The 27500-nt window shown below is 43.6% G+C and overlaps 1 protein-coding gene across 7 annotated transcripts in view; it reads left to right on the top strand.

Moving 5' to 3' along the window:
• LOC147008728 (sodium- and chloride-dependent taurine transporter-like) overlaps positions 1-27500 on the top strand; it is a 173642-nt gene that overhangs the window by 36814 nt on the left and 109328 nt on the right. For all 7 annotated transcript variants that reach the window (XR_015053321.1, XM_085864250.1, XM_085864247.1 and 4 more), the window contains exons 4-5: positions 8882-9014; positions 16259-16393. Coding sequence is in view for 6 of the 7 variants with exons in the window: in XM_085864250.1 (XP_085720376.1) it covers positions 8882-9014; positions 16259-16393 (268 nt within the window). In the remaining variant the exon portion in view is untranslated. The remainder of the gene's footprint in view (positions 1-8881; positions 9015-16258; positions 16394-27500) is intronic.

The raw sequence follows: 27500 nt of genomic DNA, 5'->3' as shown, positions 1-27500 counted from the left end.
AATGTATCAGCTCGTTTCTGTGTTTTTCATTGGCTTAGCACGGTGCATGTTGGGAAATTGGGAAGTGGCAAATTGTGCATTTGGTCCAATGGGTCCTGGTAACCATCCGCTCTGGTTACACACGGTTCAAGCACGGTAACGTCTTGTTCCGCTCGAGGCCTGCCGAGGGTGTGATTTCCCCGGTAGCTTTGCCACGTGGATACTTAGGTATATTGAAGTTGTTAATTAACCCTATTCCACACGGCCGAATTATTGGCGATTCACGGTCCTGTAAGGGACCCATGCCTTTCAGAGTTCTCCAAGAAGCACGATCTAGATTCCGGGTGTTCGGTGGAGCTGACTCTACTGCTCCACCTGGCGGTCATGCTTGCTGCCGACACCCGGCTCTACAACAATATGTTATGAACAACACGCACACACACACACACACACACACACACACACACACACACACACACACACACACACACACACACACACACACACACACACACACACTTGGCCGATATCGGCAATTTTTCGGGACTCGGCTGGTTGTAGTCAGTGTGATTATTATCTATAGTACTTACTATGTGCAACCCACAAAACTTGAATAGCTTTCACCGAAAAAAAACGTTGCATTTACATAGAAGTCTCAAGGATATGTTCCAAATATTGGTTCACGAGTCAGTAAGTCACCACTATATTCGTTATGGGTGTGTATGTGTATGTGTCTGCCTGTCTGTCTGTCCTGAGCATAGCTCCGTGGGTTTTGATCTGATCTTGATAAAATTAGGGTACGAGGTTTGTATCATGATCTAGTTGTGTTTTCTGGAGAATGGGCATGCTGTGCCCATTATGGGCAGAGCCACGCCCAAAAAACATGTTTTTAGGGGGTAGCCGGTTTCAATTTGCATCTTCTCCAAGGGGGTTTGTCGAATCTGGCAGGGGTTTCGGTTTTTGGTTAGCCCAATGGTACCTGCATAGCCCCACGGAGCTCGATTTTTTTTCATTTTCGTCCCAAGTTCACAAGGTCACCAACTTAGAAAATGTCAACTAAATCAATAAATTGGGCAACGAGCTCCTCGGGTTTTAAACTGTTTCGAATGAAAGTTGGTATGCAAGTAGTGCTCTTCGAGTACTACAACTTTCATCATTTACGTTTTTCCCGATTCCCGCCAGTTTGCCCGTGGCGTCCCCTCGAAGGTCAAAAAATAAAAAAGGCGAACCGTGTACATTGCTCGTGAACCATCGCAGTCTCCAGACTTGTTGGTTCACGAGTCAGTAAGTGACTACTATATTCGTTATGGGTGTGTCTGCCTGACTGTCTGTCCCGAACATAGCTCTGTGGGTTTTGATCCGATCCTGATAAAATTTGGGTGGGAGGTTTATATCATGATCTAGTTGTGTTTTCCTGAGAATGGGCATGCTGCTCCCATTATGGGCAGAGCCACGCCCCAAAAACGTGTGTTTTTAGGGGGTAGCCGATTTCAAGTTACATCTCTGAGGTGGTTTGTCGAACCTGGCAGGGGTTTCAGTATTTGCTTAGCCCAATGACACCTGCATAGCCCCACGGAGCTCGATTTTTCATTTTTGTCCCAACGTCAAGGTCACAAGTTCATGAACTTAGAAAATTGTGAATTTTGACATAAAAATCATACGACCGCCCAAACTTTGAGAGCGAGGATGACAATATTTTTATGCATAATCTTGAGGTCATTCCCCACCTTAAGTCTTGAGACCATTTTGCTCTATCTCGAACGCCTTGCCCGTGGCGCCCCCTTCAAGTTTATTTTTATGCTGATTTCATCAAAGTATGGATAATCCGAGGAGTGCGAAATGCCATATGGCCTATATGACCTTATATTGTTCCTGGAATGTTCCAGAGGAAGTTTTGCACCAAAGGTCATAATCCTTGACCTTTGACCTTTAAAGTTCACAAAGGTCAAATTTTCAAAGTTGTGGGAATCGAACCGGGTTTTCGACTTCTTCGACGAACTAACTCCAATAAGCTATAGCACGTATCCTGTTTCCTTATTTTAATGTCCACAACATTGTTTTATTACCTTTAAAGGTTATGCAAAGGTCAAATTTTTTAAGTTGTTGAACGAAACCGGGTTTTCGACATTTTGCAGCTAATAACCCGTCACTCGTACCACCACCACCACCACTGGGACCATACTCTGTGCAGAGCGTTGGTGCTGCCGAAGCAGTCTCCTTGGCGATTGGGTACAATCCTGGACGGGTCGCCACTCCGACACAGGATACCAGCATGCTGGCACTCATTTTGCCGACCTCGGAAGGATGACAGGCAGAGTCAACCCCACGTGGTATTAATTCAACAGCTGAGTGGGATTTGAACTCAGGATACTCGGATCCTAAGCCCACCACCCTAACCATTAAGCCAACACCAGGCATACTCGTACCATATCATGTTGATCATTTTTATAACTTGGTCAAACATTATCACATTGTCTCATCCTTGACTTCTGAAACAATCTACATCGTCAAATACTGCTCGGAAACCACTGTCGTCTTCAGACTTGTTATTCTTTATAAACAGCTGTGTGTGGACGGGTGGACAAAAAATTGGTTCAGTAATTAAGAAAACACGTTAATGTGGCAAATGGCTTGGAAATCTGGTGTTATTTAAGAGAACCACTCGCTCAGGTTGGCGGAGCACAGAGCAGGAACAAGTCGCTCAGGGTGACGGAGCACAGAGCAGGAACCACTCGCTGAGAGTGACTGAGGACAGAGCAGGAACCAAGCCACAGACAAATGAAGACTTTTCTAGGAGTCAGAACTGCTTGCAAGTTCGATTCTGGAGCTTAAATTTTGCATTTCTCCTTGGTGTAAGAGATATTCATGGCGATCGCATGTGTAAAAATGAAATAAAACAACAAACGCTGACGTCTCCGGGCGTTTATAAACATTGCGATTCATGCCTATAATGAAAAGGCATTCGATAATATGAGTGAGGAAAGTTAAAAAAAAATACTTTATCGTTCGGAAGTCGTTGTGGCCTGTTACAAGTCAAGGCATGGTTGAGCAGGCCAAAAAACATGGTGGCTTCAGACCCCAGCGAGGTTACCCAGGAAACGCCTTTAAGACCCCAGACAACGAGGTGGCCAAGGATCACCTGATGAAGGATATCATCAAAAGGAGTGTTTTAATTAACTCAAACACCCAATTTTCACACTTGCACTTCCTTGGAGCTTGTTTTAGTATGCTTGCAAAGTTTTAGGCTGCGAGGTTTGATGGTTTTGGAGTTATGGAGGACACACACACATACACACATTGCCTTATATTTGTATAGATTCATATGCAGCCTGTAGCTGCTTGACTGCAACATTTTCTGTGGGCACAGCTATAAAGCTGATACAATGCCCCCTGTTGCCCCGACACTGGTACTCATTTCACCAACCTCCACTGGTACTCAGGAAGGCAGGTTGAGTAAACGCACCTGGTGTTAATTCAACAGAATGATAGGGCTTGAGCTTAAGACTCCAATGTCTTAAGCCAACCAGCCGCCCTCACCATTAAGCCAACACCAGACTTTTGAACCTCATGAAGCAAATTGAAGACCAATACCATCACCACAGTTCGCATGAGAGGCTAGCAGCTGGGGGATTTTTTAATGAAAACAGAATATGAGCTACTATATGCACACTACAGAAAGTTGTTTCAAAATATTCATGCACTTCAAATGGCACCATGTCATTCCCAACCATATATTAAAGACATGCAGTGCAAGAAACAGGTAATAGGGTAAGATAAATTATAACTAAACACACACTGAAATAACTGTGAGCAGTGATGCCAGGGCACAAGCTGCTCCACTTTGTTCGGACACATGACCCATGACAATTGGTATCAAACGTGTATTCTTCTTGGGTTGTATTCCCTTTTGCATTGATTGGATCACATATTTAAAGTTTTGCATTGATTGGGTAAGCGGTTTCAGATAAAAGGAATTTTAAATGTTTTCCTTCAATCCAACATGGTTGCCAGAATACGTGACCGATGACGCCAATGTTTTTTTTTTTTACACCCGAACTCAAACTGTGTAGCTGATAACACGAAAGTGTTTCGCATCGATTGGATAAGGTTTCATTTTTGATTCAATATGCCTGCCACGCCACGTCACCGATGACGTCATCATTATAAGATCCAGTGGTGAAATGCCAAATTTTGAAGTACCTTAGCTCTGCAAAACATTTCGGCCGTGACGTCATTGCCAAACTTCCATCACATCAAGTTTTATTTTAATATGACACTATACCATTTGAATCCCCAAAATGAGTGATAGATTAAAAAAAAAAAAAAACCCCACTCACACCCACTTGATCTCAATTCAGAATTCCATTTTTTTTTTTAAAATGTCAGATCAGTTAAGTTATTCTACTCTATAACCAACTATGTATTGAAATAAAGAGAACTTTTTTATTTCGGACAACATGGTAATGGCTGACAAGATGGCCGAAAAGTACGTACATTCCCCTCTGATGTATCTCACCTGGGTTTGCTACAAACTGTCATCCAGATGTTTCACAGGCAGGGAAAGTCATCAGTGGCAGGGAGGTGTGTGCCATCCCTCAGATGGACATTAAGCCAGGTATCCTGTCTGCCTGAATTAGTTATTTCGTTGTTTTCACATTAGTTGGTGTCTTTCTTGGAGTTGATGAAAGAAGATAAAGCTTTGAGGCCAGATAAACATCCGATAGTGTTGAAGGAGATGGAAGAGCATGTAACCATGATGTTATCATGTACTGTATAATGTCATGCTTGTCTGCTCTGCCAACATGAGTCTGTCATTGATGTATTATAGGCCTACCTTTGCTCATACAACGTCATAGCCATTCAGATTTTTCACGAGAACAGACACATCACTGATCCACCCAGACGTAAACTGGTTGGAAGCGTCCAAAGTTTTCCATACTTTTTGTCAACAAAAGATAATTCACTAAATCTGGATAGAAAATGTTAGAAAGTTTGTCTCACTTATACCATGCTGTATTCGGCAATTCATACATGGCTGTGTTGCCTAAAAATCTGTATTGTTATCATGTCACTCCCGAGACAAAGTGTCGAATGTATCGACACACCCAAGCTTCGGGACAAGTTTTGACCCCAAATATTTGGCAATGAAACTGATGAAAGCACACTAACTCATCCGATCGTGAAAGTGGGAATTAAAAAAAACAAAAAAACTGTTTCAGAGCCAAGCTTCGCGTTGGATAGACTGAGGTGCCAAAGCGCTGTTCCGGTGTGCTGCACCACACCTCTGATAATATCAATTATAATTGTCACATTTTATGTCATACATGTATAACAAACACATCAAGGTGATTTAGTTCTGCTTTTCTAAGCCTCCATTTGGGAATTTATTCAACTAGCAAAGGACCTGTCCTTATAGACACATAAATTTCCCCAGAACAACAGGATGACTTGTAATACCAAACCATACCAGGAGCAGCGCTATACAATACACATTCACAGAGAAAGAACACAATGGGTGCTCCCCCCACCCTGAACCTAAAACATACCCTTGAACCATGAACAACAGCCCCGCCGTTCCTTCCACCTCCACCCCACCCCCAAACCCCCGCCATTAATGCTCGAGAGCCACCACTCAATTCAGGAAAATACACTGCCTGGGTCGCCATCAGTAAACATGGAATCTTCAGTCCTTTCTGGTTTGAAGACGACACAGGCAAGGCAGTGACTGTCAATACAAAACGTTACATCCAATTTCTTCGGAAATTTTGGAGGGCTTAGGGAGTTTACGAGTTAGACGCAATGGTTTCAACAGGATGGTACCGCTCCCCACACTTCAAATTATTCAATGAACTGGTTTAACATGCACTTTTCTGACAGTCATCAGTCGAAGACTTGCTGTTGAATGGACTCCATGATCACCAGAACTATTGCGCCGCCAGATTATTGGGGCTATCTCAAGGATAAATAAGGATTTTATCTATACGAATAAATGTCTGTGTGTGTTTGTCAGTGTGTCTCCTCCATAACTCCAAAACTATGAAACCTAGTAGCCTGAAACTTTGCATGCATACGATGGGAACTCCAAGGAAATGTCTGACTGAAAATTGGGTGTTTGGGTTAATTAAAACACCCCTTTAGAAGGTAATTAATGGACTTATTTAATTATATCCTTTATCAGGCACATCCTCAGTCACCTCACTGACATCTTAAGGCACCCTCGGTTACCTTGCTGGGGACAATTCACCTTTTGTTTGGCCTGCTCAACCATGCCTTGACTTGGAATGGGCCGCAACGATTTCTTAATGAGAAAAGTTTTATTTTTGCTTTCCTCAATCATATTATCGAAATTTCTGTTCATCATTGATACGAATCGCTGGATACATCGCAATTCTTATAAACGACCGGAGACGCCAGTGTTTGTAGCTTTATTTCATTTCCGCACATGCCATAACCTCAATAATCTCTTAAACTAAGCCGAATTACATAATTTAAGCTCCAGAATTGAACTTAGCAGCAGTTCTGACTCCTAAAAAAAAAGTGTTCATTTGCCTAATTCGGACATTGCTTTGACATCTCCGGGAGATGTTTAATATGACAAATCATTACTTGCCAAGCCAGCCGTTCCTTATCAACCATTCCATTGGAATGCTTCCTTGAGTGCTTTAGCCACTTGGCGAGCACTCTACAATATTTGCACTGTCACTGAATACTGAATATCGATCGACTTGAACAAAGGTCAGGGGCCACTCGCCTTTGTTGGCCACGTGTTGTTCTGTGATGCAACAGGCAGTGGCTGGCTCGCTGAAAACGTGAAATTTTATTTTACACAATGTTTCCCCTTTTTGTGCGATCTTCCATTATATGGACTTGTCACTTTGGCATAGATAAATACAAATTAAAATTAAATGTTTCATTTTTTAAAGTTTCTTCAACCGTTTTGTGGAGTGCTGGGTGAAGTTACTTGACACGTGTCCTTCAAGCTTCAATGCGATACCGCGGTTCGATGCCGGAGGTAGGAACGCAAAATATATTACATCATCACAATGAGTGAAAAATGTTTTCAGTTGTTATGAAGTAATGAATCGCCACATCATGGCTGGAAAGCCAAGAGGTACGCATGCTTGCTCTGGTTCGAATCCTGATCCAGCTTTTAACTGTCCTCTCGGTGTTTCACAGGCAGGGTGATTCATCAATGTGTGTGCCGTTAAACTGGACGTTACATCTGCCTGAATCCCCATCCCCCTCTCTTCCCCTCACCTTTCCCCTCCCCCTTCCCATCTCTCTTCCCTCTCCCTCTGTCGCTCCCTCCACCCCTATCTATCTTCTACACCCGTCTCTCTCTCTCTCTCTCTCTCTCTCTCTCTCTCTCTCTCTCTCTCTCTCTCTCTCTCTCTCTCTCTCTCTCTCTCTGTGTCCGAACATATCTGGATGGCGGGTATGCCAGGATGGTGGTTATCTCCATACGTGTCTGGATGGTGATTATTTATGGATGGACCCTCCCCTCACACTGCCTTAACTTGCCCTCCCCATATGCTGCCTTCCCCCCTCCCTTCCCCTTTATTTTCCCTCCCTTCATGCTGCCTTCCCTTCTCCCACACCTTCTCACTCCCCCACCCCTCCTCGGTCTCCATAGCTCCTCGCTCCCCCCCTTATTATACCTGTCGTCCGGATGGTGATTATCTATGGATGTGTCCGGATGGTGGTTTTGACCGGACGGACCCTACCCTCACATTGCTTTACTTTGCTGTCCCCTCACGCTGCCTTACCTTGCCCTCCCCTTATCGCTCCCCTCCCCTCCTCAGTCTCGCTTTCTCCCTCCTCTCTTTCTTATGACTCAGCGATGGATTATAGTTGCAAGTATTAAATAGTTCTGGGGTTTTTGGGGTCACCCTGGACATTACTAAGGATATCACTGGAAAATATATTTGGAGAAAAAGCACTCATTATACATTCACTCAACAATAAATTTTTACCATAGACGGTATCTTCATAAACCTCATTGGTGGCCATTATATAATATTCTTCACCACCAGAGAATCATAATTTGATTCAAATAGGCTTTAATATCACCTCCGCCAAAGCACATCTATCCGTTATCTACCTTCCTCCTGCCGCTCCCTGCTTATTCCTTCCAACATCAATCCTTCATTGAACTCCCTAACACCAAAACACCATAGTCATCTCTGAAAATGGCTAAAGCTGTTGTCAAAGGAAAAAAAACCCATCTGTGATGACCGAAGGGCTGGGGATGGTGGAAAAAGGGATGGGGGCAATTTGACAAACTTTTTAAATTATCATACTTAACATAACAGGACTGAACTTGAATCATCAGTAAATGCATTGTCAACTTTTTTGATCAAATAAACTACAGTCATGGAAGCACAACGCATTGTGAAATGGAAGAATAGGCCAACAAGACTTTGTCAAGGCTGGTGTTCTGCGTCGGCAGGCAGTTTAGACTACAGGTTTCATCAACTAAATGTTGGCGAAGGTGTGTTAACCATCATGGGAAGCAAGGGTATGCTAATCGTCCTGGGAAGTTGTTGTGTAGGAAAGTCAGCCACGTGTAGGTTCTTCAGCTCAACCGTTTTTAATGGCGTCTCCTGCTGCCCTTACTCCACAGCTCTCTGACGTCACTCTCGGTTCTACCTCGTCAGTTCTGGTTCATCATGCATTTATTAATACTCATGTAACTCCCCATACCACAGAAGCAAAGGTATGTGAACTGCTGTGAGAAGCAAAGTTATGACAACCATTGACGTTTCATCCTTTTCCCCTTTGTTGGAGTACGAGAGTGGCGATCATACCTTCGTTAACTTTCAATTGATAACACCTATAAGTAGAAAATTGGTCAAGTACATCTTTCTTGCATACTTGAGACGGTCTCTTTCCCGGTGTGCAGGAGGAAGGTTCTGAACATGTCAGGAGGAATTGACGAGGTTGGTGAGCTGAAGTGGGATTTAATGCTCTGCCTGCTGGCAGTGTGGATCCTTTTGTGGTTGTCCTTATTCAAGGGGGTGAAGATCAGTGGAAAGGTATACACCCGATTCATGTAAAGTTGAACAATATTTGGCTGCTTTTTGGGGCTGTTTTCATATCCTATATATTTGTTTTCGGAAATGTTTGGTGAATGATCAATGTGAGGATGAAAACACCCATTTTATCTGCACAATATACCTTTGTCTTCGGTGTGCTGCCACATTTTTCTTCCTTTTATACTGTTTGTGTAAAAGTGTCTTTTTGTCATTCACAAGTGGGCCCGTTGGTCCGATGGACCAAATTTTCATTGGTCTTCACAGCCTTGTTGCATACCCACCTGCTTTACTGATTGAGCATCAGCTCGCCTTTCACCAAGCCCAGATGTGCTTGGGTCAGTGCAGGGATTTTATGTTCTTTATTACTGTCGCTGAAGGAAAGGGCATTGGGTTTGGGTACATTTGTTTGTCTGTCTGTCTGTTTGTGTTTTTTTTGTATGCATTGTCGAGGCTCGTATGAGAGCTAACACACAATGCACAGCAAGAGGGGCATGAGACAAGAGGGGAGGGAGTGGGAAGGACAAAACAGTGGGGAACAGAGACTTTAAGAGGTCTGTGGAAGGGAGAGGGATGGGGGCGAGGAACACGGGGTATTCAAGATGGACATTACAACGACTTTCAGGAAAGAAAGCATGGAATTTGAAGGAGGTGGGTTTGGGGTGGATTATCGGGGGTAGAAAAGATCGAGGATTTGGATGGGGGACATTAAGAGGTGGTGGTGAACAGCTGTTTTGAAGGCCTGGAGGGAAAAATGGGATTGAACAGAGTGAGGTAGTTTATTCCAAAGGCGGGGAAAAACACGAGGAATGAAACAGTGAAGGTGAGCAATGATTCGTTATTTTGGTAGTTTTACCAGAAGGGGGTTGTTGGCGAACGTTGAGCGCCCTGCGGAAATGTGGTGGGGACAAATCGCAGAGAGAGAGCAGGGGGGGGGGAGGGCAAGACCGGAGAGGAGATGGTAGAAGACAGAAAGACCACCAACCAACCTGCGGTGAGAGAGTGAGAGGCCCAAAGACTCGGCCTCATTGCGGGAGATGCCAGTCATTCGAAATACCTTGCTTTCCACGGCGTGAAACCAAGAAAGGTGGGAGGCAGGAGCACCAGCCCAGAGGGGAAAACAGTACTCCATCAGGGTGCAGACGAAAGCTTTGTATGTGGTCAGGAGCTCAGGTGGGCCGAGGAAGGACTTTGCACGACGGAGGATTCCCAGTCAGCGACTGGCTTTTGGTGGCCAGGTTGGAAATGTGGCTTTCCCAGGAAAGATCATGGCAGATAGTGAGACCCAGAAGCTTGAAAGAAAGGACTTCATTTCATTGATGAAAACCAGAAAAAGAACACGGCCCAGAACGCTGCCTTGAGGAACTCCGGCCTGGACAGGAAGAGGGGATGAAAGAACTCCATTTAGGGCCACACGTTGACTGCGACAGGAGAGGAAGTCTGCTAGCCATGAGTGGAGATGGCCTTGGATACCATAGGAAGAGAGGTTGGTGAGTAGGGCAGGGTGCCAGACCATGTCAAAAGCATACGATATGTCCAGGTATTTGGCTCTGATTTCATATCTGGCATTGAGGACCTCCATCCATTGTGGGGAGTGCAGAAGCAGCATATCCGGGTTAGCGTGACCTGGTCTGAAACTAAATTGATGATCGGAAATCAAGCCATTGGAGAAGAGTAAGGATTTAATGTCTGAAGCGATGATGGATTCCATTACCTTGTTGAGGATTGGGAGAAGTCTGATTGGTCTGTAGTTGCAGGGATCTGTTTTTGCACCTTTTTTATGCAGAGCGGTAATGTTTTTTGATTTCCAAGCAGATGGCAGATGACCTTGAGCAAATGAGAGGGTGAATAGAACAGAGACAGGGTGAGCAAGAGCAGTGGAGCAGATTTTTAGGACACGTGGGCTGATGCCGTCTGGACCGGTTGCAAAATCTGAGTCGAGGTTTCACAGCAAGCTCTCCACCTTGTCAGGAGAAAAGGACACAGAGTCCATGGACAGTTGGGTGCAACTGGGTAAGGTGTGTACAGAAAGCGATGGGTTTTGGACATAAGATTTCGATGCAAACATCGAGTTTCGGCATTTATCCCTTTCATGTGTGGTGTCAGCAGTGTGGCCATTTGAGCTAAGGGAGGGGATGGAGGGGGAACATACACCAGAAACAAATTTGATTAGACACCACCAGGATTTTGAGGAGGGAGAGAGGTTTGAGAGTTCAGACTTGAGATGAAAAAGATGTTGTTTTCTGGCTCTCCTGAGAGTAGATACACACTTGTTCCGAGCTTTGTGGAAGGAACTGAGATTTCCTTCAGTTGGGTTTGCTTTCCATGAGGCAAAGGCAAGTTGTTTCAGGCCAACTGCCTCACCACAGGTTTCAGTGAACCATGGACGGGAGAAAAGATAGGACAATTGAAGAAGAGAGGGGATAAATCTGTGCATGAGGGAGAGCAAGTTTCTTGGAAAGAATTCCCAGGATGAGTTGATATTGGAGAAAGTAGTGATGGGAGACTAGTCTAGAAGTTTGATAGCTGCTTGGAGACCCTGCCAGTCGGCTTGAGTGAAATCCCAGACTCAGCGGCGGTGAGGTGGTTCACCGATAACAGCCAGAGAGATGTCCACTTTGACAAGCCCATGGCCAGAAGAACCAATTGGAGCGGAGGAAGACCAGCAGACATTTTCAGTGAAATTTGTCAAAATCAGATCCAGAAGAGCTGGAGTACCATTGGTTGAGATCCAGGTGGGAAGTTGACTGATTGAGTCAGTCCCTTTGAGTCACAGAAAGCTTTTTCTGAAGTGCCATGACAGGTGAGAGAGGTACCCACACCTAGCCAACTGGCATGATGACAATTGAAGTCACCACATGTGAGAAAGAGAGAGTCCGGATGAGAAGATAGAAGTTGGTCGATGTTTTTGGATAGTGAGGTGTAAAAGTAGTCATCACTGTTTAGTGGATGGTACAGCATATATATATATATATATATATATATATATATATATATATATATATATATATATGTATATATATATATATATATATATATATATATATATATATATACACACACACACACACACACACACACACACACACACACACACACACACACACACACACACACACACACACACACACACACACACACACACACACACACACACACACACGAGGTTGGCGTGGAGGGGAAGCCGTAGACAGAGGTATTCCTGGGAGTGTGGGGGAATGAGGGCAGTGCATGGAGAATGAGGAATTGAGTCTTTAATGAAGAGAGCAATTCCTCCACCAGGACAAGGCTCAGGTCTGTCATATCGGAGGATGGAGTAACCAGGGAGAGATATTACTGAGTCAGATACGTCTTAAAGGAGGAAAGTTTCTGTTTGGCAGATAATGTCTGGTTTGTCAGTGGCAACCTGTATGGAAAGATCTGTCAGGTTTGTATGATGGCCTGGATATTTGAGGTCACACTGTTTATGAAGAGAGAGGGGAGGAGGCTTTGGGTGGAGGGGAGGGGGTAGGACAATGCAGGAGGGGGGGGAGGTAAGGAGAGTTGTTGAAAGAGTGTGGGGGATTGCAGAAGAGCGAGGCGAGGGGGGTGGATGAGGAGGAGAAAAAGCTCTGTGGTGCTGGGTTGAGTTACAGTAGGGAGTGATAAGATCGGCGGCAGAAGGCAGTTGAGGATTTGAGGATTTGGAGTGATGAGATGGAGGAGAGAGAAAGCAGGGGAAGAGGCAGTTTTGTGGACGTGAGGGGTGGGGGGGGGGGACTTTGAAAAGGGTGAGAAATGGAGTGAATGGAGGGAGAAGGTTGAGTGGGGAGAGTTGAGGATGAAGGGTGAGTGGGGAGTTTTTGAGAAAGGTGAGAGGGAAGCTTGGAGGGGGAAGAGTGTGATGGTTGCTTTGAGAGGGGTGAATTGGCACTGAAGTTGAAAAAAAAGGATGATTGATGGAATGCGAACACTCACAGCAAACTGGGGTTTTTGAAATTTTTAGTTCAGAAATGCAACTGAAGACATATCTTGAGGGATGCAATAAAGGCGAATTAAGAGAATGGAGAGAAGAAACGCTGTAACAGTTGGACTTGTTACACAAGGTATGAAGGAAAGTTGGAATTGAGAGCAGTCTCTTGAAATAGAAAAAGAGTCGTGAATTATGATACAGTCATGAGAATCATGTTTGTGAAAGAGGAAGATGAAGCATTGTAAGAGACTGTTTTTATTTATTATTTTTTATATTTTTGTTTTTGGTAAAGATTGCATAAGATTAGGTAAAGGAAAGGTTGAAGAAAAAAAACATGAGGGGAATGGTGAATTTGGATCAGTAAACACAATGGATAGAAGCAGATCCAGCAGAAGCACATGGTTACAGTAAGTGTGTAGTCACAAGTGAATTTATTTATTTATTGTATTTATTTTAAATAAGGATTGTGTAAGATTCGGAAAAGGAAAGGTTGAGGTAAAATCGTGGAGGTGCATGGTGAAATTGGATCGGTAAACGCAGATTGAAGCTGATGCATCAATGAAAAGTACCAGGAAGAGGGTAGAGAGAGACACGTGGTTTTGGGAGGTGTGTTCTTCGTTCGAAAGGGTGCAACAAAAATTTTATTTTTTTGATGGATTTTTGAAGATTAGCTAAGATTAGGGAGTGGAGGGTTGTCGGAAGAAATCATGAAGGTAATGGTGAGAGTGGGTCAGTTCAAATAGAAGGAAGATGGTGTGCCAGCAGGAGGAAGGAGGAGGAGAAGAAAAAGAAGGAGAAGAAGTAGAAGAAGGATCGGTACTCGTGGGTATGGAGGGAGAAAGGGTTGTTGCTTTTTTTCTTCTTAATTTAAGACAAGAAACAGAGGGTGTAGTTGGGAGGGATAGGTGGGGGGGGGGGGCAATGGGATAAATGGGGAAAATAGGAATTGATGGTAATATGGAGAGAATACAAATAAAAACAATCGTACACCTAGACGGGACAGACGGATAGGCCTCAAGAAAACTGATAAAACAAGGTCGATGAAAAATCACAAAGTAACATGATTTTTGAAACAAAACCGAACTAGGAACACATAGTAAACATGTAGGTTAGAATATATATATATATATATATATATATATATATATATATATATATATATATATATATATATATATATATATATATATATATATATATATATATATATATAGTTAAAATGTGACATGTAATGACCGGAAACTTAACTTTCAGAAAGTTGGCAGAGACCCCTGAGAGAAGCAGCCATGACCCGTTAAAAACCCAGAACTGCAAGTGAAGACCGGAACCCGGAACTGGAAGAGATGTGGGGCAGGAACATTTAAAACCCATCATCTATCTTCTTCCTATCTATCTTCCTGTTCTATCTATCATCTATCTTCCTGGAACATCTATCTTCCTGGAAAAGGTCTGCCTGCATGCAGCGAATTTTGCACTCTCCCGGTCTGCTCACTCTGCATCTTATTTGTACATGCTCCAGTCCCCTCAACAGGGGGAAGGGTGGGGAACCAGGGGGAGAGTTGGGAGAGAGATCAAAAGATAGAGAGGGAGAGAGAGAGAGAGAAAGAGAGAGAAAGAGAGATCAGGGTCGGAAAGAGGGAGAGGTGTGGGAGAGAGGGGGTAGAGTTGGGAAGGATAGTGTTGAGGGATTACAGCAGATGTGACACCAAGTTTATCATCCATCCAAGAAATGACAGACATTGATGAATCATTCTGCTTGTGAAACACCAGGATGACAGATTATATAATAGCTGGGTTGGGATTCAAATCCAGGCTCCACATCATGAGCATGCATACCTTTTGGCTTCCTGCCATCATGTGGCAATTCCTTACGACACAACTGAAAATATTTTTTTCTCATTGTGATCATATAATTTATTTTGCCTTCTTACATCTGGTATAGAACCACGGTATCGCAATTGAAACTTGAAGAACACATGCCAAGTGGCTTCACCTCGCAATTCACGAAACAGTTGAAAAAAACTTTAAAAAATGAAACTTTTAATTTTTATTTTTCTCTGCTAAAGTGACGGGTCATATAATGGAAGAACAAAAAGGGAAAACATCATGGAAAATAAAATTTCACATTTTCAATGAGCCAACCACCGCCTGTTGCACCACATAACAACATGTGGCTAACAACACACGCAAGTGGCCCCTGAACTTTGTTGAAGTCGATCACTATATATAGTATTCAATGCCAGTGTGAATATTGTAGAGTGCTCGCCAAGTGGCATAAGCACTCCAACGAAACGGTTGATAAGAAGTGGCTCGCTTTGCACGCGATTAGCAATCGCTGAACCATCATGTTTAACATACACCTCCCAGACACCCGAAATGTCAAATATTTCCAAATTGGACGAATGAACACTTTTTTTAGGATTCAGAACTGCTTAAAGTTCAATTCTGGACCTTAAATTTTGTAATTCAGCTTAGTTTAAAGGATTCTCGAGGTTATCGCATATGCGGAAATGAAATAAAGCCACAAACACTGCCGTCTCCAGGCTTTTATAAGCATTACAATGTACCCAGCGATTTGTAGCTACGATGAACACGCATTCGATAATATGATTGAGGAAAGTGAAAAAAACTTTTCCGTTAAGAAATCACTGCAGCCTGTTCCAAGTCAAGGCATGGTTGAGCAGGCCAAAAAACATGGCAACTTTAGACCCCAGTGACCCCATTAAGAAGACCCCAGACAGCAAAGTGACAGAGAATGCGCCTGACAAAGGATATAATGAAATAAGTTGTTAATTATCTTCAAAAAGGATGTTTTAATTAATCCAAACACCAAATTTCCAGTCATGCACTTACTTGGAGTTTTCTTGGGATGTATGCAAAGTTTCAGGCTGCTATGTTTCATGGTTTTGGAGTTATGGAGGAGACACTCTGACACACACACACACACACACACACACACACACACACACACACACACACACACACACACACACACACACACACACACACACACACACACACACACACACACACCGTGACATCTATTTGTTTACAATTCAACCTCAGATCGCAACATCATGAGCTTTCATCTGAAACATTTAGATAGGAATTCAAAACACATCAAACATGTTTCTTTCTGTCTCTTGTCCATCTGTTCCCTAGAATGCCACAAAGTAATTGGTATCGCAGAAATGTAATTAATATATTTAATCAAAAATTGTCATAATTTCAGAAGGTGTGGTGTAATTATTATTTAATGCATTTAACTTATCCTTTAACATAACTGGCATGCCAGATTGTCTATTTTACAGCAAACTTTCCTCTCCTGATGCTCCTCATCTTGCTTGTGCGTGGAGTTACCCTGCCAAATGCCATCGATGGTATCAAGTACTACCTGTACCCCGATTTCAATCGCTTGGCAGATGCACAGGTAATCAATAGCCATTTTGAATGATCTTTTTGGTAAACATTATTCATCTCAGGAGAGAGAGAATGAGTAGACATCCAAAAAAAGGACGACTGCCTCATAATACAGAAACACAACTAATGAAATTGAAGTCATACTAATCTGTGAAAACTAACCAAAAGAACAAGTATCATGATTTGGTGAAATTTTTTTGCCAAGTATGTTGATCTGTAGCATTTGTCTGTCTATTTTTCTGTTTGTTTGTCACACGATTTTTGGCCACAGTTTTCAAGCAATCATTTCAAAATTTTTGGAGTGAAGGTGACCGGCCAAGGATGGCAACGCTAAATTTTGGTGAAAATCTGAATTCAGATCCGGATCTAAGAATGTTTTAAGTGATTCTTCACCACTGAGAGATAGGGCCAAAATCGATATATCACACAATATCTCAAAAGGTTATGGATGGATTCACATGAAACTTGGTGGACATGTTGGAGTGCCACTCGCAAGAATGGATTCAATTTTGGTGAAGATCCAAATACAGATCTGGATACAAGACTTATTTAATTTTTAACTGATTCTTCACCATTGAGAGATGGGGAGAAAAATGATATTGCATGATATTTCAAAAAGTTGAGGACGGATTTGGGTGAAACTTGATTGACAGGTTGGGTGTGTGCCAAAGACTAATTTTTTCAATTTTGGTGAAGATATGAATCCCTATCCAGATTTGAAAATTTGTCAAGTTCAAGTGATTCTTCACCATTGGAAGATGGGGACAAATACTATACAAAGCATGTTATCTCTAAAAGTTGTGGACGAATTGTGACAAAGCAAGGTGGAAGAGTTGGATAGCTGACAAGAACAAGCTGATTTGATTTTGGTTGAGGTCCGGAATCAGATCCGACCTATCAGTGGCAAACAAAATGTGAATTATTCAGCCTGGCAGTGGTTTGTTCTTTATGGAGTGCCATTCCGTTTTGCCAAGTTGTCACTCTATGAGTGATTTTTCATGACTTTTTACTTAGTATATTGATGACATCCGTCCTCTGTTTGTATGTTTGTGTGTTTGTGTTTGTGTGTTTGTTTGTAGGCACGATAACTCGAGAACGGAAGAAGTTACCAATGTCAAATTACACCACATGATTCAGGAGGGTGATGGCTAGTGCTGATTAGATTTTGGTCAAAATCGGTCAAAGGTCAAGGTCACAGTGAGGTCAAATATTCGATTTTTGATGGTTTGGTACAGAATCATCGTAGACACTTCTGGTTTGTGTCGCTACCTTCTCGAGAGACAGCTTTTATTAGACAAGGTCAGAGGTCAAGTTGACGATTTCGGAAGTACCAGTCTATGACTGCTTGTTTTTTAGTTAGGCAAAACCTATGCTGTACAGCTTTTCTGCAGCTTTTCCAGAACTTGTGCTGCATGCAGAAGAGGGGCAACAAGTCTGAAACAGGTGTATGTGGATGTTCTCTCTGTAGGATGGACTAAAAAAAAAATGACCGTTTTTACAGCCATTTTTCCCTGCTGTGCAGGGGTTGGGCTTTTTCTTGAGGCAATGTTTTTTTTTTTATGGCCGGATGCCCTTCCTGACGCCAACCCTGGTCGCCTCTTATGACACACAGGGATATGGTACACCCATTATAACCGGGGCATACACCGGTACCAGTACACTGGTACTCATTTCGCCGACCTCGGAAGGATGACAGGCTGAGTCAACCCCCTGGTGTTAATTCAGCAGCCAATGGAGCTTGAACTCAGGACCCTGGGATCCCAAGCCGCCACCCTAACCACTAAGCCAATACCAGGCTATCTCTGCAGGATGGACTGGTCTGTAAAATTGAAGCATATGCACCCCTTTGGGTTTCCTTCCCTTTAGTGTGCATATGTTGTTCATGGTGCCAAATCCAGTCCATTCTCTAATGACTGCAATCCAAGGTTTGCACTTCACAAATATGAACTATCATATCTGTCAGCTACCAATGATAGTTACCATGCCCAAGGAGTTGCTGTAGCTGTGTCCAATAGGCTGACTCCAATGATAAATTTAGGTAATACAGGTCAACGAGCAAATTATAAGACAGAGGATTCGTCACTCCTTGGTTTTTGTTTTCCTGGTCTCTGTATGTGCACCGACTGAGGTGAGTGATCTCACCCTGAAAAATGCATTCTATGCCACACTCGTGTCTGTGGTTGATCAATGTCCCAGGTGAGATACTTTTCTCATCTTGAGGGATTTCAATGCATCAACTGGAATTGATAGGGATGGTTATGGGACTTGTGTTGGTCCCAATGGGTCTGAGGGTTTTTTTCTTCTTGTTTTAATCCGAGCTGGAGTGGGCCACAGCTGTTGTTGTAGTTGAATTGACAAGAAATCCTAACTACCAAAACAAATTGCAGCGCATTTACATTGATTTACCCTTCAGACAAGGGAAAGGAAGCTATCTATAAAACACATACTTACCGAAGTATCTGAGCTGACGGACCTGAATGTTGAGTGTGATCATGGCTTCCAGATTCGCAAATATATATATATATATATATATATATATATATATATATATATATATATATATATATATATATATATATATATATATATATATATATATATATATATATATATGGACTCAGGAGGAATGCTGCCATTCACATCTGCAAACCGGATAAAGGCACCGGAGTGGTATTCATGAATAAGATTGATTACATCGACAAAATGATGGACATTCAGAAAGACGAAACCAAATTTAAACACCTGGGCGGTGTAACGCAACATGATCGCACGCCTCAGGTGGAAGGTCAGATCGTCAAACGACTGTTGCAGCTTCTCAAACGTGGAGAACTATCAAATGAGGTGTCCGACAGAATTAAACCTGTTGGAGCCCAACGTCCAAGAATGTACGTCCTGCCGAAGATTCACAAGGAGAATATCCCTCCAAGACGGAGACTGTACATGGTGTGATCAGCACAACATGAACTTGCCAAGTGGTTGGGAGAGGTCCTGCAACCAGTATTGGATTCACTTTCTCATTTCGTGGTTAATGATTCCTTCACATTTGCAGAATCATTTAGAGCTAAAACACCGACAAGTGAGCACAACCACATGGCATCCTTTGATATTAAAATCTTGTTCACGAATGCACCATTGACGGAGACGATTGAGATATGCGCACATTTGCTGTATCACACCGATCTGGAACAACCGATGATCTTGGAACACGTCTTCGTTGAATTAATGAACACAGCAACAAGGGAGGTGGAATTCAGGTTTAACAACATGATGTATGTTCAAACGGACGGTGTGGCCATGGGTTCTCCAGTCGGCCCAGCACTTGCAAATATCTTTGTCGGCTATCACGAAATGCAGAAACTTACTGGTCGGCAAGGGGTCGATTCCCCCATCGTATACTATCGGTATGTTGATGACATTTTTGCCTTGTTTGAGTCTCGGACGGCATGTGACAATTTCCAGGCCTGGCTCGACACCCTCCATCCGGCGCTGAAGTTTACCACGGAGCTGGAATCGTCAAACACGTTACCGATTTTTGACGTGTTGGTTGATAGATCCAACCTTGTTTTCACAACATCCGTCTACTGGAAGCTGACTTTCACAGGGCAGTATACTCGCTGGGACTCCTACAGCTCCACGAGAAACAAAATTACCTTGATCAATATGCTGGTTATGCCTGGTGTTGGCTTAATGGTTAAGGTAGTGGGCTTGGGATCCTAGGGTCCCGAGTTCAAATCCCGCTCAGATATTGAATTAACACCAGGTGGGGTTGACTCTGCCTGTCATCCTTCCGAGGTCGGCAAAATGAGTGCCAGCAAGCTGGTATACTGTGTCGGAGTGGCGACCCATCCAGGATTGTTCCCAATAGCCAAGGAGACTGCTTCGGCGGCACCAACGCTCTGCACAGAGTATGGTCTTAATGGATGGAATATGCTGGTTAACAGAGCACAGAGGATTTGTTCACCTTGTAATCTTCCTGCTGAAATTGACAGAATCATCAATTTTCTCGGTGAGAATGGTTATCCTGAGCATATAGTTAAGAGATACCCGCACAAGTTTCTAAACACGACAAGAGATCGGAAGATTGGTCCAGACAAATGTCCAGTCTATATCAGGATGCCCTGGAAAGGGCAATCACCACGAAGGTTTGAAGTACAAATCAAACATATTGTGTCCAACACGTTTCTGGCTGTGCAACCCCAAGTAATCTTTACCTCTCGACGTTTTCTGACGTCAGTCAACAAGGATGTGCTTCCCACCTCACAAACCAGCAATGTTATTTATGAGTTTAAGTGTTGATGTGAAGCTCGGTACGTGGGCCACACAACACTAAGATTGGCTGATCGGATCAAACAACACGTCCCTTTGGAGATTTGAACAAAGATTGTGAGGGTTAGAACACAACCAGTGCGAGCAGGTAGAAATATCCAGCAACCACCGGCCACTGCACCTGCTTCATCTGCCATTGCACAGCACCTGGTTACCAACCCTATCTGTGCAGACCAGTACAATGCAGATATGTTCAGGATATTGAGCCGAGGTCGGAGCTCGTTTCATTTCCATATGTTGGAAGCAAACTTCATCCTTACCACTGATCCAATACTATGTGGTCAAAAGGAATTTGTACGATCTTTGTCTCCTTCAGCATGGAAAGATCAAGGGAAGTACGGTAACAAATGGTGAATGGACCTTAGGGGAAACCCATCCCCCTCTTTCCAGGATGCGATTGCAAACATCAATCAGCGATGATCTCTGCTCCAGCCAATGGGAGCTCGAGGTGAAGATGATGAGCCGACCAATGGGCGTTTGGATTAACCGTGACGTCATTATGGTTGAACCAATCAGCGTCTATCTTATTGAGACTTGCGTTTCAAGCACACACATTCACTTCCTCCTTCACTTGCTGCGACTTTTACCCTGAAGAGTGCAGCACGAAAAGCTTCTGTCACTATTATGTCGTGTTTGTTTGTATCTATCTATATATATATATATATAGTAGAAATTTACAGTTGTGGCTTTGGAACAATGAATGCCCTTGAAACAACCTCTTATGTGTTCTGACGAAGAGTTAAGGCTCGGAATATCAGCTTCTCATTGCTTCACATGGCAGTTAGCATCCCCCAACCAATGTGTTGTTCATTTCATGTGTTGTTCTCCCTGTCTGCTGATGCAGTTCGGCACTAGCCTTCACCAACAGGACTAGTTCTTCATTCTATAAAGGGAGATGAAACACATTTAAGTGTCATTAAAAAGATTATTTGATTGTAAGAAACAATTTGTTCTGGAAATAATGGAAAAATAAAGTAGCATTGAAGAGAAAAAGGGCAAATAATGAGAAAAGAAGATGTAAAAGGCAGGATGAGCTCAGTGATGTGAGGTTTTTCTATTTTTTTTCATGTCAATTTTTTTCTGCTTTTTGAGAAGGTAGAACAAGAAACCCTGCTTGTGACCCTGCTTGTTATGACATATTGGAAATACTGCTGGTTCAGTATATCTCTTGGAGTCTAAAAAAAATCACAAATTACAGCATCATGGTTAGGTCCTGGTGTTGCCTTAACTGTTAGGGTGGTGGGCTGGCGATCCTAGTTGGCTTAATGGTCAAGGTGGTGGGCTTGGGACCCCAAGTCAGGGATGGGAACATGCACCAGAGCAGAGCCTCACTGTGTCCACTTTCCACTGGTACTCCAGGGGCCTCCGTCTGGCCATCCCCGAGGCAGATGCCTGGTCCATCCCCATCTCCTTGAGATGCTGATCAACCTGCTGCAATCACGAAGCATGTGGTCCACCCAATGGCCTCCTCCACTCATGAGGCTCCATCGCTGAGAGAATCTGGTGAGCAGGATCAGCATCAGGAAAACGAGCCGCATGTCCATACAGCCGCAGCTGATGCTCACGGACTATGCAGGTAACAAATCTCATTTGAATCTCTCTCAGCAACCCATCGGTGGACACAAAGTCTGACCAGCGATAGCCAAGGATTCTCAGAAGATACCAGGAACTTAAGTAATTAAGTTGCAGGTAACAAATCTCATTTGAGTCTCTCTCAGTAACTACTCATTGGGCACAGTCCCACAAGTGATAGCCAATGATTCCACAAAGAGACCTGGTACCAAAGGAATGAAGTCTCCATCTCAGAACCCTGGTCAGAGTCAAAGTCTCACATCCATAGAGCAAGACTGGAAGCACCAAGGACCCGAAGACTCAGACTTTTGTCCTCCTCCACAGGTACCAGTAGCACTGCACCACATGATCCAGTGAATCCATGACTCCCCAGGCCCGACCCAGACGTCCATTGACCTCTGCCTCACAGCCAGCAGAGACATGAATATCACTGCCAAGGTGAGTGAATCTCTCTGTGACCTCAACATCCTCACCACAAGCAGGTAGAGACAAGATAGCAGCATCCATTAAGTCATTGAAAGCCTGAATCTTAGTTTTGACCCAGGAAACCCATAATCCCAGTGGCTGAGACTCCTCATTCAGCACCTTGAGGGCCTCCAAAAGAATATCCAGTCTCCGCAAAGATGACTGCATCATCTGCGAAATCAAGGTCAGAGATCTTGACATTCCCAAACGATGCACTGCAGCTTGATCTCTCCAACATCCTCCCCAGAATCCATTGCATACAAATGCTAAAAATGTAGCGGCCAATAGACACCCCTGACAAAATCCAGTAACAACTGGAAATTTGTTTGAGGTGGAATCACCACATCTCACAGCACTCTCAGTACCAGAGTAAAGTTCAGACATCAGATTGATCATTTTTCGTGGCACCCGACGAAGACCAAGAATCCTCCATAGGGCACCCTCATTCACTGCATCAAATGCTTTGCAGAGATCAACATAAGCTGCAAGCAGTCCATGCTGAAACTCTTGCCTGTGTTCAGTGAGGAACCGAAGAGCAAAGATACGGTCAATCGTTGACCTCTTTGGTATAAAGTCTGACTGCTCTGGACGCTGGTGCTCAAGCAGATGGTGGCGAACCCTATCAAGAATTATCCGAGCAAAGACCTTGCCCGCCACTGAGAGAAGCGTCACCCCTTGGTAATTGTTGCAGTCCTGGCGATCACCCTTCCCTTTGCAAAGAGGGACAACAAGGCCCCTCTTCCAGTCAGTTGGGATGATGCCTGTGTTCCAGGCAGAGCACAGAACTGCAAGCAACGACACGAGTGCAGCATTTCCACCAGCTTTGAGAAGTTCAACATGGATGCCACAGATCCCTGGAGCTTTACCCTGTTTCAACCAGTTCACCGCATCCTGTGGTTTCCATGAATGAAGGTGGAATGCAATGCGCGAATTCCCCTGAAAGCAGGACGAGAATCACTTGACCACAGCTGCTGCTCTACCCCTTCTTAGATTCCTTGCACATCAGCCTCTTTGTTCAGGCTTAGCGCACGTTCAGTTTTATGCCTCAGCTCCCTGAACAGCTCAGCTCTGCCATTAAGCCTGGCCCTGTGACTCTGGTGAATAGTATCCAGTGTCACTTGAGAGACCAAATTCTTCTTCGCCTGACGGTGAGTTCCAAGACATCCACCAGCAACAGCAAGGATGGTGGTCTTGGAGGCTGTCCTTCAGCTACCATCAACGAGCAGATGGTAAACCTCCTTTGCCACACCACCAGCATTGGAATACCCAGTCTAACGAGGAACCTGTGGGTGCTGAAACCATGAACCATCTACCCTAATTCCATGACTTCTTGCAAAGTCAAGGAAGTTAGTGCTATTCTGGTTCACAGTTCCAGACCCATAGGGACCAACACATGTCTCATAACCATCCCTATCGGTTCCAGTTGACGCATTTAAATCCCCCAAGATGAGAAGAGTATCCCCCCTGGGGCACTGATCAACCATAGACTCGAGCATGGTATAGATTGCATCCTTCACGGTGAGATCACTCGCCTCAGTCGGAGCACATGCAGAGACCAGGGAAACGACACCCAAGGAGTGATGAATCCTTCATCTCATAATACACTCCTTGACTTTATCATTGGAATCAGCTTATTACCTTCGCAAACTTCGTTTGACGAAGGTATTGTATTGACCCCTGTGTATTTATTTATTGGTAAATATGTGTGCGGACAACATTGCGCAAAAACTGCTGGACCGATTTGCATGAAATTTTCAGAGATGATGTGCAGTTACTCAAGGACGCCAGGCGAAGCTTTTGGGAGCAATCGGATTAAAGGTCAAGGTCACGGTCACGAAAAGGTCATAATCGTTTTTTCGTCATAACGCGGTCAATTTTTATCCGAACGAGATAAAACCAACACCAAAATGTTCATTACTTCAATTGTAAATTCTAGGCTATGCCACATGAAAGTGTGGCGTAATTACCCTAAGTAGCGGTTGGGGGTCAAAGGTCAAGGGGTCACCACAAAGCATTTTTCATTGGGCAGCGTCGTGGACAACATTACGCAAAAACCACTTCGCAGATTGTCATGAAATTTTGTGGATGTGTTTGGCATCACGAGAGGACAAATCGATTAGATTTTGGGAGCGATCTGATCAAAGGTTAAGGTCAAGGTCACAAAAAGGTCAAAATCGTTTTTTTGCGATTAAAGTGTCAATTTTGTTCCGAGTTACATCAAATTAAGTCCAAAATGTTCAGCATTCAAATCCTGATCCACTGATATAGCGTATGGTATAGTGTTTGCAACCCTAGTTAGTCTGTGGAAGTCAAAGGTCAAGGGGGTCACTAAAATGGAGTTTTTGATTGGGAAGCGTTGTGGACAACATTACACAAAAACCACTTCGCAGATTGTCATGAAATTTTGTGGATGTGTTTGGCATCACGAGAGGACAAATCGATTAGATTTTGGGAGCGATCGGATCAAAGGTTAAGGTCAAGGTCACAAAAAGGTCAAAATCGTTTTTTCTCGATTAAATTGTCAATTTTGTTTTGATTTACAGCAAATTAACTCCAAAATGTTCAAAATTAAATTCCCCATCCTCCAATATGACACATGGTATAGTACTTTTGTCACCCAAGGCAGCGGTTGGGGGTCAAAGGTCAAGGGGGTCACACAAATTCATATTTATATCGGAAAGCGTTGTGGACAACTTAACGCAAAAAAACAAAATGCAGAGAGGCTTTAATTGTTTTGGATTTGTTTGGCATCACGAAAGGACAAATCCATTAGATTTTGGGAGCGATCGGATCAAAGGTCAAGGTCACAAAAAGGTCAACATCGTTTTTTCATGATGAAAACGGTTAATATGTTTCTGATTTACATCAAATGAACTCCAAATTGTTCAGTGTTCAATTCCCCATCTTCTGAAATGACACAAGGTATAGTACTATTGTCACCCGAGGTAGCGGTTGTGGGTCAAAGGTCATGGGGGTCACGAAATGCATATTTGTATTGAGATGCGTTGTGGACAACTTAATACAAAGGTAATAACTAGAATATATCTCTGTCTCTAAACTGTGTGTCTGTTGATGCAACAAGGGCCATAAGGGCCCTACCAAACTTAGTTACTAAGTAAAATACAACAAATTTTCATTAAGGAGACTTGGAAAAGTTTGAAATGCACATAGCTTCGCTCATGGTTTAGTAAAAGGAGTTTTACTTTCTTGTTTAATTAGACGCCAATTAAAATGACGTTTTTGTCATCGCTCGGATTTGAAAACATGATCTACTTGATCCAGGTCGTGTCTGCGTGGTCAGTGACATTCGACCGAATCCGACCATACATGCTCCAGAGTTCGGCACTCGGGACAACGAATCACCTAAAATTGTCATAATCGTAATAGTTCTAATAACAAAATCCTTTCACAAAATCCGGATCATGGACTTTAAATTTGTGAAATTCCCGAGCAGATTACGTGGAATTTTAGTTCCTCATTTCACTCTCATGCCATGTTCAAACTAGTGGCTGCGGCGAAGGTATGCGCTCTACGAGTGCCCGTTCTAGTTGGACAGAGCGAAAGTAACTCTTGGGCATGGTAACCATCAGAGCGACCAGACCAAGAGTATGTGTAACCACCCGCCATGATGTCGTCACTGTCCAGTCTCCAAACCTCAGAGAGTGCGACAATATCTATGTTCAAATGCTTGAGCTCAGTTGATAATAGAGACAAGTGATCATCCTCTCTTCAAGAAATGACATTCCAGACACCCACCCCAAAGGGAAGGGACCACCTCAAGTTAACCCAAAGAGACTGCTGTCTGGTGGACGACATCTCAGCACCACTCCGCCACTCACTACAGCAATCTGACCCTGGAGGTTTACCCCGTGGTTTTCCTCCTATCATCATGGAATTGGGGTCCTGAAGGCTTTGCCCCAATCCCGTCATCCGGTGAGCTGCCCTGCGGAGAGCAGCAGCACAGGAGGTACTCCCATGGAGTGGGTTTTCAGATCCTCCTACATTTGTGTGTTTTGTGGAATGAAGTGTTTTACGTTGGCCAGAGTGCAAATCCTGCCACCAATGTCCCCCCCCCCCGAAAAGTAACCCAACTGCAGGAGGACATCCGCAGACACAGTTTGGCACTAGAAATGGATGGCAGTTGGCTCACAAGGAGCCTCTCCGCCCTTTGACAGGTTTTGCTTTTTAACGCTGCTGGGTGTCCATATCTTTACACCCTCCTCACCAGAAAACCTGGTGGGGAGACTGTTTAGTCGCTGACAACCTGACCCTGAAACAGGTTTGTGCAGGTTTACATGGTACCTCGAGCTCGTCACAGATCTAATCTGGCTTGAAGATCATATCTGGATCCTTGAGTCCTGAGTTCATATCCTGCTTTCCCGTTTAATTAATACCAGGTGGGGTTGACTCAGTCAGTCATCCTTCTGAGGTCGGCAAAATGAGTCACAGCTTCCTGGGATGATTGAGTCATCCGAGTGTCCTGTGTTGGAGTGGGGACATGTCAAGCATTGTGGCCAATAGCCCAGGAGACTGCCTCAACAGCACCAATGCTCTGGACTCAGTATGGTCCCAATGGATTTTGGATGATAAGGTGCAGCTTCATAACTGTAGTGATTAAGTTATAAAGGTGACAAATGGGTGAGTGTGAGCTCCAATCAAAAGTCAAGTGCAAGTTAATATCCTTGAAACAATAAGAATCTGATCATAATTGTGATTTTACTTTTTAAGTGATAAAAATGATCCAGGTGGAGCAA

Source organism: Eptatretus burgeri, chromosome 18 (assembly GCF_056783735.1).
Source record: "Eptatretus burgeri isolate ZD-2024b chromosome 18, Ebu_testis_v1, whole genome shotgun sequence".
NCBI classification, from domain to species: Eukaryota; Metazoa; Chordata; class Myxini; order Myxiniformes; family Myxinidae; genus Eptatretus; species Eptatretus burgeri.
This window is presented reverse-complemented; position numbering and strand designations above follow the sequence as displayed.